At 35.4% G+C, this 15,102-nt stretch overlaps 1 protein-coding gene across 1 annotated transcript in view; it reads left to right on the top strand.

The window, feature by feature from the left end:
- LOC128858062 (chitin deacetylase 1) overlaps positions 1-15,102 on the top strand; it is a 145,769-nt gene that overhangs the window by 106,923 nt on the left and 23,744 nt on the right. Inside the window, exon 6 of the mRNA XM_054093996.1 lies at positions 7,946-8,165. Coding sequence (XP_053949971.1) covers positions 7,946-8,165 — 220 coding nt within the window. The remainder of the gene's footprint in view (positions 1-7,945; positions 8,166-15,102) is intronic.

The raw sequence follows: 15,102 nt of genomic DNA, 5'->3' as shown, positions 1-15,102 counted from the left end.
ACAGATAGCAGAAGTGGTGCATGACCGTGCGTGTTTTCTTTTCTTTCATACCTACTTCTTTGATACTGGAAGCAGATTTCGCCTCTATCCCCATCGCCATCCTAATTATATGGAAAAAAATAGTAAATTTTCGTAAATTATTTTTTATGCGAGAATTTTTTTTGTATGGATTTTTTTTTAATTTTGTAAAAAAAATAGTAAAGTTTGTTCCATCAATTTTCTTTTATAAAAAAAATAAAGTTTTGTTCTATATGTGGAGAAAATGCATAAGGCCACCAGCAAACAAAAATTGTATTACAATTCAATGGACTATACAATTTTTTAAATAAATAAATTTTTCCGAAAATTCACACTAAAACTTTCGTTGACAATATTTGAATTTTTATTTAAATTTACACAAAGTCTGAACTTTGAATTTAGATGATTTTTGTATGAGAATTAACTATATTTTCAGACAAAAATTATTAAAGTAACAAATAAGCTTAAATCCGATCATCCAGTGCTTTGGGAGTACTTCACTTCCTAGAAAGGTGATATTTTCGAAAATATAGATAACGCTGAAATTTAAGTCCCCCTAGTTTTTGAAACTTTTTTCGGAACACTATGATATTTTTTTTTTGCCAGAACTTTTTTTTACCAAATTACTAAATTTTTTTTTCACAATAATTTTTCGCATGCAGAACTTTTTTTTTGCACAAGTGTCGCTTATTAAAATGAGTATGAGATTAATTTATTATTTCAAAGGACTTATTTCCCAGTTTTCACTCCCTGTGCTTGCGGCCCTTTAAGAAAGACAGGTCCCCGCTGAATGATGATCAGCAAATTTATGAAGAAAAAATAATGGCACAAACGGATAACGGCGAAGACCAGGAGCCAAAGCGTAAGGGTTCGTCTAGGTTGCCACTTGCATTTAGGTTGCTAATAAACACTTTTTTCTTATACTTTCATTATATAAACTTAATTTATTGCATTTAGTCCTTTAATTTACAACAAAAAAAATTTTTAAATATTTTTTCTCACCAGAATTCCTTTTCATACTAAATTTTATTTGTTTGCACAAGAATTTTATTTTTAATTGTAATTATCAGTATTTTTAGTGTTTAGCAAAGAATTCGTTTTTAAACTACATTTTATTACACCCCAAATTTTTTCATACTAAATTATTTTTGTTTTAACAAACATTCTTTCAACCATTTTGTTTTTAAGTACAATGTATTTTTTATATAAAAATTTTCGTTTTTAAACTAAATTTTCATTAACACAATATTTTTTTTTTAATTATTTTAACCTAACATTTTTCTTGAACCTTATAATAATTTTTTTATACAAGAATTTATTTTATATAGATTTTTGTTTTAAATAATTTTGTAAAGCCCTACTTGTTTACGCTTAATAGTTTTTTTTTCACAGAAAAACTATTTTTTGCATCATAATTTTATTTTAACCAAACATTTTTTAAGCGATATTCTTTTACATATGAACTTTCTAGTTTTAACACCTTAATTTTGGCCTTTTTTTTAAACTAGAACTTGTCTTATATTTTTTATTATTTTTTATCTTTATTATATTTTTATTTATTTATTTTTATTATTTATGTGTGAATGTACAGCCATGGTCATATAAATAGCACATTTAGACGCTGAAAGCAAAGAGTTGAGTATATTTTTAAGTAAATATTTTTTTTTTTAAAAAGCAACATAAAAAATAAAAAACTTATTTACTTCCCTTTTAAACAAAAAAATGGTCAAAAAGAATTTCAGTTCTGATTTAATTTACGAGAACGTTGATAACTCACGAAACATCCAGGACACATAAATAGCCACATCCTAAAAAATTCCAAATAAAAACAAAAAAGTTAAACAAATCAGCTAGTTAAGTAATAATATTGTTTTACCAGATTAGTATTTTGTACTATATCCACCGTTTTTGATTACTTCTTGAAGCCGTCGCTCAATGCTTCCTACAAGCTTGTGGCATCTTTCCTTTGGAATCGAGTACCTAGCCTCCTCAACTGCGGCCCACAAATCATCAACATTTTAAAAATTTTTGTTGGCGATTTTGGCCTTAACGTCATTCTAAAAGTTTTTATATAATTTTCCATTTCATTTTTCAGGGCTCTGTAGCCAATCCAGTACATTAATTCTTTCTCTTCTGAGCCATTGCTTCACTGTCTTTTCAGTATGCTTTGGATCATTGTCCTGCATAAATGTCCGATTTAATAGCATAAATTCAAACACAAATGGCTCCATTTTATTCTGGAGTATATCCAGATACTGAAATCTATCCATTTTACCAACCACGCGAACGGCCTAACACCATGCCAAGAAAACGGTCCCCAAACCATGATGCTTCCGCCGCTTTGTTTAATCGTCTTTTTTGTGAACCTAGGACTTAGCGCTTGATTTTTGGACGAGGTACAATTGTTTTCCCATCTGGTCCCATCCAATTTATTTTCGTTTCGTTGGTCCAAAGTACGTTTTTCCAAAACTGAATAGATTTGTCTTCGTGGGCTTTTGCAAAGGCAAGTCGGTGTTTGATATGTCTTTGAGAGGAGTGATTTTTTTTCTGCTTATGCGGTCAAACAGTTGGGCTTCGTTAAGTCGCCTTCCTACAAGCTTTCTGGACACCTATAGACCAGATTCTTGGTTTATTTCAAGCATTATTTGTCGTGCCGACTTAAAAGGATCTGCTTTTATCTTGCGTATTATAGCTTCTTCCACATTAACATCAGTTTTTTGCGGCTTTGGTTTTCTTTCCGTGTTTTTGCTTAGATGGGATGAATCTTTCTTAACTAAATTAAGAGCATTATAAACCATTTTCCGAGAGCCCCTTATCATTTCAGCTATTTCTGTATAGCTTTTTCCGTTTTGACTCATCTGGTATATAAGAGCTCTTTTGTCATGCGTGCAATGTTTTTCACGGCCCATTTTTAGTTCTTGCTTTAAAATTTTATTTAAGAACCGAAAAATTATACAAAAATCCCTGAAACAATATTCAAGTTTTACTCTTCGCTGCACAAGTCAAAATGTGCTATTTTTGTGTCCACTTCAAAACAGCAATAAAATAGAACGCAAAAAATTCCATCGAAAAAAAAACGCTAAATTCCTCTCATAAACTTAACATATAAGGTTCACATTTGTGCTGTTTATATGTCCATGGCTGTATATATAAATTATATAATATAAATTATATATATACATAAATATAAATTTTGTTTTTTTTTTTTGAAGTAAAATTTGTTTTCAAACTATAATTTTTTAACGTTACACTTTTATACTACAATATTTCTTGTTTCACATCAATTTTTTTCAACACAATTTTGTTCATACTAAGCTATTTTTTTAATAAGCATTTCTTTTAACTAAATTTATTTTATGCGATATTTGTTTTTGTTTGTTACTGCATTGCATTTTGTTTTTTTTTTTTTGCAAACCAAACGAACTAATAACTTACTTACCAATAACTTCATTTGAGCCTTAAATCAGTCCAAAATGTATATGAACAGATCTACCTACATATTTATGGGCTTGCAGTATCTAACCAAAACGTAAATATTTGTACAAAACTTATCTCACTCCCAAATGAAAACTCTTATTAGAAACATTTCAAAAAAATATCGCTTTGGAGATGTCCATAAATGGGAAACAAATAGGAATATCTCAGCAAAAAATGTGTGTACGTATTCGTACCTATCCACTCGTGTGCATGAAACATGAATTAGTAAATGTGCCGAAAATTTCTTTATTTATTTCAAAAAATACCTCGAAACTTCCGATTATTATGTTTCATTTTCTTGCATCTGTATTTTCCGGTCAACAGAAATATTGTATTTCCCTTAATACTCACACTCGTACACGCAAGTATTTGTTATTGCATATTTGTTTGCGGCAGCTTCCGCAAATACAAAAGTTTTCCACTCGTTTGGGAATAGGCATGCAAATAAATGGGCGACCCTTTTGTTGGGGTTATTTAACTTTTATTATATATGTACAATATATTTTTTTAATTTTTTTTCTAAACCTCTTTAGCATCCGAACAGTTGCAATCCTAATAATATTAAGCTCATGCAAGTTGCTAACATTGTTTTAATAAAATGCATTCGCTATTGTTCTTGTAGTAAGCTTTTGGGTTTGCCTGAAATATTTGCTTTGTGGTTCTAAATTCTACACAATCAAAATAAATGTTTGTATGTCTGGGTGCATTAGTATTCCTATGGGAACTGAGATTTGCATACGGGTAAAGGGATTTCGTTAGCACGGAAGTTTATTCTATTGTGCGGCATGTTTATGTATATGTGTATGCGTAGTATATATGTGTGTTTTTCTATGCACTTATTAAAAAGTTTGGTATGCTTATAAAATGATGAAACGTACGTGTAAATACATAATAAAATAAATTCATCTTATATGCATTTACACATTAAGTTGGAGCGATGTTTTGGGTGCCCAATCGTGTGGCAAAAAGCTTCTGCAGCTACGTTAAAAAAAATTCCCCAAAAGTTGCCTTGATATGCAGCTAAAAAGTATACCTTAAATATGATAAGCGTACCGTACGGAAAACTGTAAACGCGTTTTTCAAGAGACTACATTTTACGGCCGGACACATAACTCGAACAAAAACTTAGCGATTGACTTGAAATTTTAACTGCAAATTCACGATTAGGTTGAGCATGGAAGAGCAGATCGATTTTTTCATTATATTTATTACATAAACTTTTAAAATTTTCAGAAAAATGCGTTTGTCTCTGTGCCCAGTCAGTAAATATTAAAAAAAAAAACAACAAAAAAAAACAAAGAAACATAGATGACTCGTTTTTTTGGCCAAAGAAAAAATTTTAGGCGTCTCATCAAGAAAGAATTTTCTGTGAGTCATCCTACTATTCTTGTTGTAGCACCAGCATAAACATTCCCTATGCATGTACGGGGAATACTGCTGGAGTGACAGTACTTGGCTGTATATAAATCCGAGTCGTTTCGGTAAAGTAGAGTCGACTATAGTGGGAACGTGGGCCATTCTACTCTACCTATTGGGTATATTTCCGTGAATATTCAGATCGTTCGCGACCATGATTAGCTAGTTTCCAGGATGGTTCCATGTGTGGAAGTCCACGCAAGTGGGTAGTGGTCAGGACGATTCTTCTGCATACGATCCAAGCAGCTCACAACTTCCGGGCTTCTTCCAAGTATCCTGTGAGTAGCTTCCAAACATCCCTTCGAGAGCGAGCTAATGTGAGAAGGCAAGGCAACCTATGATCGCTGGTTGTGTGCTGGATTTGGGGCCCGATGCGTGAAAATTCCCCTTTGCGAACGAAAGCAAAGCCTTGCCTCGGTTTACACAAGAAATAAATGGCTGGCGCACTTTGTTAAATGTTAAACTCGGCCAAAATCGCGTAAGTGGTTATCGCGCCAATCAAGAAGAAGAAGAAGGTTAGTTTAGAGCAATCTGCCTAGCTGAATGTGTTGATGTGCGACTAGCATTCGAAAGAGTTCGGGTATGAAACACTAAATGTGAAAAAAGTTGTTTCTAATAGCGGCTGCCACTCGACAGGCAATGGCAAGCTTTCGAGTATATTTCTGTCATAAAACACACAATTCTTCCCTAAAAACCATTTGGCGTTCGGAGGCGGCAAAAAACTTTAGGTCAAATTTTAAATGAATGCTAATGTCTCGAAAATATTGTGTCAAAAGTTCAAGGCGATCGGAGTAAAATTGACGAAATTGTTAATATGTGAGCGTCCGCTGCTCGAGGCCGGGTCACTATGCCTGCCCTTTTGTAAAGCGATTTTCTGAAACTTGTTATTGTTATTTTCTGAAACTTGTTATTAACACCAAAAATAATGTATAAAATTTCCATACGCGAAGTATTGGGCAAAAGGAATGAAATGATCCACTTCATAAACGAATGGTAACTGGGGATGAGAAGTGGGTCACATACGAAAATATTGTGCAAAAACGATCGTGGTCAAAGCGTGACAAAGCAGACAAATGGTGACCACACGAGGATTAACGACCAGAAAGGTTCCATTGTGTATTTGATGGGACTTGAAAGATATCATTTATTATGAGTTAATTCCGTATGGCTAAACACTAAGCTCAGATCTCTACTGGCAACATCTGGACAGTTTGGAACTAACGATTGACCAGAGACGGTCAGAATCGACCAACAGAAGAAGTTTTGTGCTCCGTCAGGGCAACGTAAGGCCAACCAGTCTGTATTGACTCGCTAAAAACTCCAGCAGCTTGGTTGGGAAGTTTTAATATATCCACCACGTGGCACCAAGCGATTACCATTTTTTTCTAACATAAAAAAATTTTCTGAGTAATAAAAATTGATATCAGGAGACGATTGTGAAAATTGATTACTAGAGTTTTTCGCGAATAAGAGCCAAGACTTCTTTTAGAGAGGAACTATGAAGCTAAAGTTTGTGTCAGAAGAAAAGCACCGGTTTTTTTTTCTTGTAACTTCAAGATATATTTCGTTCTGCTTTTTGCTGCATAAAATCCCACTCAAGGGCTACGACGCCAGTGCTAACTCAGGTTAGTGTCGTTCGAAACTTTCCCGTAAACGCAACCAAACAAAAATGAGTGAAAAGTACGCGAAGCGTTTTGAGGCGGTATTTTTATGCACGGGCCGAAAAGCGGCGTAAGATAATTTCGGCTGCAAAAGTAATTAAAAAATCAAAAAAGTTTGCTGTGATGTAGAATCAGCGATATGAGATGTACAAAAATTTGGATGACTTTTCCGAGTGCGGCTTGAAGCGAATGATGACAAAAAAGGTGGATAAAGTGACCATCCAAGTGGTTTATCGGTTCGTCCAAGTTCTTTGTGACTACGCCCAGCACAATCAGTTTTTGCTAAAAGGAAATAGATGTGAGTATCAACGCCATCGAACGTCGACTGAAGGGGGCGCACATATCCTACCGTCCCACATCATCAAAACCACTGCTCTCAGAAAAACACATTGAGAAACAACAAAGCAAGAAAATGGCGTCACAGTATAGGGCAGTCCCAGTCCGCAGACGCCAACCCCATTGAAAATGTGTGGGGAACTATGAAAACGCATCTTGGCGGAAGGCCAGTCCGTGTTTAAAAGCACTCGTGCGTTAAGTTCGCAAATTTTTTAATGAAAATGTTGTAAAATATTCCTGCATTATGATATGCAAATTTACTGAGTAAATTCACGCTATCAGCATCGTCAATCAAAATTCCTAAAAACATCTATTTCTCTCCGAATTAGCCTTACGCCCCGTAGATCTATTGAGCGCTGAGGTCAGACGTTGTTCACGAAAGCCTTGCATTGCTTACGAACTCTTGATCTGATTTTAAAATAGCAGCCTTTCATTTTGCACTATCAGGCAGGCATTCTTACTCCCAAAAATCATGCGGAAAGACTTATTCCAACATCAGACTCCGTCCTGGCGCCTACATTACATATTTCAAGATGAAGCATAAAATTCTGAGTCCTAGGCAAATGAATCAAGTTTTGAAATTCTGTTCCGTTTTTCTTAGCAATTTTTGGTAGGAATTGCATTTTATTCAAGCTAATTTCGACTTTAAGCGATTCATAATTTTTAGAAAAAAATTACATAATTTGAAAATTAGTTGACTCATACTTCGTCATACACTTTTGCTCTCAAGTTTATTTCGCATACTCATACCGAGCCACCCTAATGTGCATGCACCGGAGTTAAAAAATTGTTGAAAGAAAGAATTCGAAGTGATTGCGTATAATTCTAATATTCAAAAGTATTGCAACTTTCTTATAATAAGTATCTTTGTTTTAAATATTTCTCTAGACATTTTAATGGAAATATTTGCAAATGTAGCAAAATATTACTTTGGCATACCGTTACTGATTACTCGCTCAATAATCCTACTTCTAAAATTTTCGTATTTTCGATTTTATTTTTAAATTTAAATCAATATTTCTTATATATATCTTCAGCAACTATCAACAAATTCAACATCTCGGCTATGCTGGACACGAATTCGCCACGGAAAGTATCTCCCAACAACTGGGACTGCAAGACAAAGGCTACGAGGAATGGGTTGGCGAAATGATTGGCATGCGTGAAATACTGAAGCGATTCGCCAATGTATCCGTCAACGACGTGGTTGGTATGCGAGCGCCATTCTTGAAACCCGGACGCAATACCCAATACAAGGTAAGCAATCGCATACACTCACACGCACATACACAAGCGCGTTTTTGTTCTACGTTACATAGTGGCATACATTTGTGGCAAAACTGATTGCGTGTACACAGCGCGGTTCGCAATTTTGTAAGTTACTTTACGCGTCGTTCAGCAACAAAGTCATTTGCACCATACTCGTATTAAGTTCTAAAGGGCAAGGGAGAAAATTGGCACACAATATATACGAAATTTGTGCCAAAAGTCACTGACCTTCTTTCATACCTTCGCGTGTGGCAAGAGAGTTGACAGCGAAACTTCACGAGCTCACTTGGTACCTCAGCTTTCGGCGAGGTGGCTCAATTCACGAGTGGTGTTCGTTTGTTTGAAAAGTGTGTTTTCATATTCTTAAATGACTTGCTTCTTAAACAATATTGTGCAAACCACAAAGTCTCCGTACAGCACTGATGTTATTCGCTGCGAGTTCAGGCTGTCCCCATGATCGAAAATTCCACTCAAAATGAACCCAATCGAGGACAAAGTATAGATTAATCTACCCAGAAGCTCTGAAGACTAAACTGAAAGACGAGTCTCCGGACTGCTACCAAACGCAGAAAGGCTGTCTGGAAATATTTTTCAATCAATTGGGCGCTACTTCAAAGAATGCAGCCCGATGACATGGCGTAACGCGAGCGGGGACCGCTCTTTAGGGACAGATTTCGTAGGACAAGAATATTCAGCTTCTTTCATCTTTCTCGCCTTACTCGTTACAAGCATTTTGTCGAAAAGTGATAACTTTATTCGAGGGAACTTAACAAAGTCACACGGCAAATGAATACGGAACCTGTGGAACGGTGTTAACTTTGCTTGCCACCAAATGGTCGTTCACAAGTCCTCAAGTAGGAGGTTTTATATTATCGTGGTAAAGAAACTACGACTTGTTTACCCATAATATGACTTCTTCCATTCTTCATTCCCCCTGAAATAGCTCATAATCTCACATAATACTGTTACTGCACTATTGAGTCTGGTGGAAAGAATTCGAAGCGGACACTGCCTCACGAATTAGAGAAAACTTTAAACTAGACCTTAATTTTAAAGCACCGTTTCGGGTTTTCTTAGGTTACACAGAGAATGGGCATTCAAATGATTGCACGCTGAGATTAATGTTTCCCTTTTTAATGAGATTATAAGTAACTAGTAATCTACATATAGACCTTTTGTTTGTTTTATTGTTTTTGTAACTGTATTTAAATTTGAGGGTTTTTATAATACTTCCGTTTAGCCTAGTGGTCGAGCATATCGCAATAATCCGTATCAAAATGAGTTTCATCAAACTCTTGTTTATATGGTCCCGACGGAAGAGATTCTTTTTATGAGCGCCTGGAACGTTCCTATGAGCGCTGCCCCCACCACGGTATAAAAATCGTGCTTGGCGACTTCAATTCCCGGGTGGACAAGGAGGGAATTTTTGGTACCACAGTCGGTAAATTCAGCCTGTACAACAAGACACTCGAATTCTTCCAACAGCCAATTCATTTTTGATATTATTTTTACCTAAAAATTGCGATAGGTGGCGCTTTCGTACAGCTTTTGCTGTTTTCTCTGTTTTTAGACTGAATAATTAATGTTTTAATGTCTGTTTCATTGCAAAACTTATGCCTGGCGTTGTTACAAACATAGATTCATTAAATTTGCTTGAAAAAAATAGCAGTGTGCTAGAAAAAATGTGTATGTCGAATGGTTTACAAAAATTAAATTGAAAAAATCTAATTTTTTTTTATTTTAAAATACGTTTGTTTATTACAAAAATTATGGTGTGATAGTTAAAGAAACACAAAACAAAACACAACAATTTTTTTTATTTAAAAAATTATAATTTTTTTTTTTTCAAAATACATTTGTTTATTTGCTTTAAAAAAAATGATGGTGTGATAGTTCAAAAATGGTGATTGTGATTGTCAAACTCCCATTCTCTGCTTCAAAAGGAATTTCTTAATGAAAATCCCTTCTAGACTGGAATGGCTTGAAGAAGATCCATCACCCAACACCCGTTAAGATCTACACGGACGGATCTAAAATGAACACCAGTGTAGGATCAGGGTTATATTACGAAGAGCTTTCCATCAGTGAATCCTTTAAAATATCAACATAGCGATCTCAGCGAGGCACAAAAAGCGGTTCGTTAGAATAGTTATCAGCCTTTGCAGTCGTGCCGTTTCCGCGCGGAATAACCAACAACTCAAAGCGTTTCGTAGCACTTTTCGAGAGTTTCCTACCTCTAACTTAAAATGATTGCGCACATAAATTTTTTTTTTATATTTTAACATTTAATACATTTACATTACATAATACATACATTTTACATCTGTTCGAAGATAATTTCTTGAACATTAGTCTTTGCAATTTTTCTTTCTAGTTGCAGTATTAAATCATGTGGTGAGCGAGAGTCACCTCTCGAGTGCAAAGGGTTAAAATACATACAACACCCATGTAACTCTATAAAATATGTTGTTCGTATTGTAACAAAAAAATCTATAGCATGCAACTCGCTTCCCGTGCTAAGCACAGTTGTCAACAAACAAGGCAACCCACTACAAATACAAGTATCTACAATATAAGTATGTACGCACATCGATTCAACACTCGTCAAGCCTCTATCGGCTCCATCGGTGTGCCCTAATAGCTTAACAAACTGGCCAACATGAAAAAATTATGCTCTCAAACATTATTTTCTAGTAAAATATTCCAATTTCCTTATGCGCACAATATCCATTCACCCTTTTTTTGTGGATTTTTTCACTAGCACTTTTTGTTGTTTTAGCTTTGAACATGCATAGGCTTGTATGTACTTCGAACATTGTTTGAAATGACATGAAATTCAAACTGGAAATGAATATTGAAGATTTTCAAAGTGCATGTGTCTACATAAATGTATGTTTAAGTGTATAAGTATGCATGTGCTTGTATATGTGATAAAGCAAATATATTTGTTCACAGCTACTAGTACTAGAATATCCATTGGATTGTGCCACTGGTAGCCCACGGGAGCCCGTCCATATAACGGGTGAGGCGGATATTAGAAGAAACACAAATGTTTTGTTGTTGCATTAGAGAATTGCATCAAATGGATTTTTAAGTGTTCCGGTAACATTGTTCAACAGTTACTTGTCAACAACTATTTTCACCCAGATATAGCATTAAGCCGAATGTTATGTTTTATCAAGCCTGCGAGGAAATCGAGTAGCGATGAGGTGCAGAGGTATTTTTTAGATAATTTTTAACTGTGCGGAGGCTCTCAATCAATTCGATTCATAGAACGCGTTGTACTAAAAGTGTTTATAAGTTGACAAAAGTATTTGACGAGTAAAGTTTATTATAACATTTTAAAACCGCTGCAGTTACAAATATGCCTTTCAAAACTTCCAGCTGTTTTTAGTACTAAGAAAAAATATTTTCATAAAAATTATATCTGGAAAAAGCATAAAAATCCCTATCGTAAGTCACTGAGCCTTAACCGGATCCTGAGCCTTAACCGGACTTTGTCCAATAGGAACTCATGCTGTGACACTCAGGAACTTCGAATCCCTTCTGCTCTCTTCTGCATGAGGACTGAGAGCTGAAATCATATCAGCATCTATTTCTCAGCTGCATTACTTTGCTGGCGCTAAGTCTACTTAGACATTTTATCTCTCACCTTTGAACTATGCTTGGAGAGCATTCAAGGTTTGATATGAGCTACCTGAGGATGATGTACTTTTACTGATCCGAAGTCCCTAGGATCTTTCAGCTAGCCATCTTTGCGTAATGATTATTAACATTAACCATAAAAGAAAATCTTCAGAAAGGACTTACAGTTAAATGTAACTTAAAATATCTGCACAACATAGGGTCTGCACAACGATGAGTCTGGTGCTTACACTCTCTCTCTCTCTCCCTCTCAATAAGAAAACCTGTAGAAGGGAAAATGATGCAAGGTGGTTGGAATTTTAATGCCTCTAAAGTTTCACGCCGATAGCGATAAGACTTTTTAGCATCGTTTAGGACCAAATGGGCATTCATATCGAAAAATTCAAAATCATTTCCATTTCAACATAATTTAATAGAGATACTCCTCTTAACGGTGTTCTGTTACTCTTAATCCAAGTTGCCATTGTTAATAATCTGAATTGGAGAGCGAAGGCATTCCGGAGGCATACTGTTATTAGGAAAAAACTTTTGCATATGAGCTCATGCAGGATGCCCAAGCTTGGCCAAATCGACTGCTGATTGCTGTCTAACGAATAATCCTATCAAGGCGGAACACGTCTTATTTTCGAGAAGATATAAGAACTTGAGATTACAACTCAACTTCAATCAAGAGCGATCTACTATTTACATTTGATATGTTGAAATACCTAGGTTAGAAGCTGATTAGAAGTGGGCAAAACTGCCACAGTTCGTGTTGAGATAAGGTAAGGGAGAGAAGGCTACGGATCTGGTATAGACTTATATAATTGATGCTTACATCCTTTTTGGGTATATGGATAGGTCTACTGTTTTGAGCAGACTCTGAACAGCAAATATTTTTTATGGAGCGCTTTTGCATGGCAGAAATATTATACATCTGGATGTTTGTCATAGCCTGCCAAGGGATGACTGCTATTAGAAAAAACTTTTTCTATCATTTTGGTGTTTCATGCGCGGAGATTCGAACACACGTAGCACCGAATGGTAGTACCACACCACAGCGGAGTGGTATACGAGTAGAATATAGACACTCGAAATTTATTAGGAAATTCGAATTCATACCCGCAGAAGCTGCCTCTACATCTAGCCCAAGCAGATCCCTTCCTACCCACATGAACCTCAAGTTCCTTTTGCGAAAGTTGCTGGAAGATGATGAGGGGAAATCGGTTTATATATGTATGTGTTTCCTCAGCTTTCGCGAGGCTAAATAAAATTCATACTTCTTAGATTTTACTTGTTAAGTAAGACTGATTAACTAGCAGACTTGGATAGTAGGCGCAAGCGGCATTATCTCGCTAGCAGGCAGTGTTTTCTCATCTATAATCCTTATTCATTATCGATGAAATATCTCTCTTACTTCTTCCCCAACCTCTTTCGTTTAATAAAACCACAATGGACGAATTTAACTAGCTGTGCAAGAGAGCCCCAATTCCTGCGATGGCTATCATCTAACTTAGCTCAACCATTTCAACGGCGTGGAGTAAACGATTTCTGAGGAGTGGATACTTAAGCGGTGGCTTATTTGTGTTTAGAGGATACATTTCTTTCCTTTCCAACTCGAGAAACTGTCAGCATTATCACACCCTTTTAAGCCCGAAAATCATCTGTAGTATTTCAATGATTCTGCTTTCCCTGCAGGGGTCATGCTGGGGGCGCATGTTTGTGCATATCTCATGTATGCACACATATCTTTTATGAATGTATACCAAGTAGTTACAAAAAATAAAGCCATTGACAACTTACTGAAAATTTTCATTGATACAAATTGGATATGAGGATGTGAAAATTTGTTCATATGTTCATCGTCCATACATACGCACCTCGGTGGAATAGCAGCAAAGAACTGTATTTTGTTTTTGTGGTCAAGCATATTATTTTTGTGTAGGGTGTGCTGGGGTAAATAACTTTTTTTGTTGTTTTGATTGGTGAACAATTTTATCCATTATACCTTTGTGTATCTACGTTATAATTTCTGTACAGCATAAGATGCCGTCTGGCAGAGGCAAAGTTCTTAGTGTTTCCAAAGCATCAATAGGAAAAGCGGCTACGGGTGAATCTAAGTTTTTCAGTAATAAAGGTAATACTTTATGGAATGAGATAAATAACGAATACCAGGGGTTTTCTTCCAGGCCTCTCCCGATCTTACCAAGGATTGCTTTATGAGGCATGACGGCTAGAAAACCTATATTAAGCAGTACCACGAACAGGCTTCCATGATAGGCATATGTATATAAATCGATGGAGTCTATAAAAATCAATGGGTTAACTTCAACATTTCATTCCCTTTTCGCATGCGGTAGAGGCTTGTAGGTAGAGACTTGTTTTCATTATTAAGAATTTGTAAGGCTTCACCTTTGTCTAGATGCAGCAGATAGGATTACTGGATATCGAGGTGCAAAATACCAATTTTTTAGATGCCTGAAACTTTCGATAGGCATGGCTATCAAGCCAGATGCCCAACAGATTTTGGCTCTTGTGCACAGAAAAAAGCAGCAGGGATATCAGCTCCATAGGATGTAGAGGCCATAGATCGAAGTAATTTATAAGCATTATGTATATTAAATACTTTGGAAAATGTGAAGCAATAGGATAAAAAGTTGTTATCTCATTCACATAAGTATTATGAAGCTCTAAAAATACACCCGTTACTTTTATATTTAAATTTAGATACTTAAGGTCAGCTAATAAGGCGAACATTAGGTTATTTGTGGTTTATTGGAAAACAAATTCCGTAGCTCTAAAAAACACCCGTTACTTACATACATATATGGGCATATATTTAAATTTAGATACTACAGATAAGCTTATTTGCCGAACATTGAATTGTTTGTGCTTAATTGAAAAGTAAATTCTGTAGTTTGAAAATAAGCACCCGTTATTTTTATGTTTAAATTTAGAGAGCCGCTTCTTAGCCGAAAATTGAATTATTTTTGTTTGATTGGAAAACAAATTCTGTGGCTCAAAAAAGCACCCGTTACTTTCATATTTAAATTTATAAAAACTCAACTTATGAATTTATTGGTGTTTTTGTTGCCGAAAACTAATTCTGCAGCTACAAAAAAACACCCCTTACTTATATACTAAAATTTAGATTCTAAAGATCGGTCTATAAGGCGATTATCAACCCTTTGCGGTTGTATGTATTTATGCTATATTTATTTAGGGAATAAATAAATCTGGTTTATCCTTCATAATATTGGGTTGGGGAAAAAGAAATGCCGTATTTCTGATCGAAATTTGA

This window comes from Anastrepha ludens, chromosome 3, assembly GCF_028408465.1.
Source record: "Anastrepha ludens isolate Willacy chromosome 3, idAnaLude1.1, whole genome shotgun sequence".
Lineage (NCBI taxonomy): Eukaryota > Metazoa > Arthropoda > Insecta > Diptera > Tephritidae > Anastrepha > Anastrepha ludens.
Note: the sequence above shows the minus strand (reverse complement) of the source record. Positions and strands in the feature narration are given on the sequence as shown.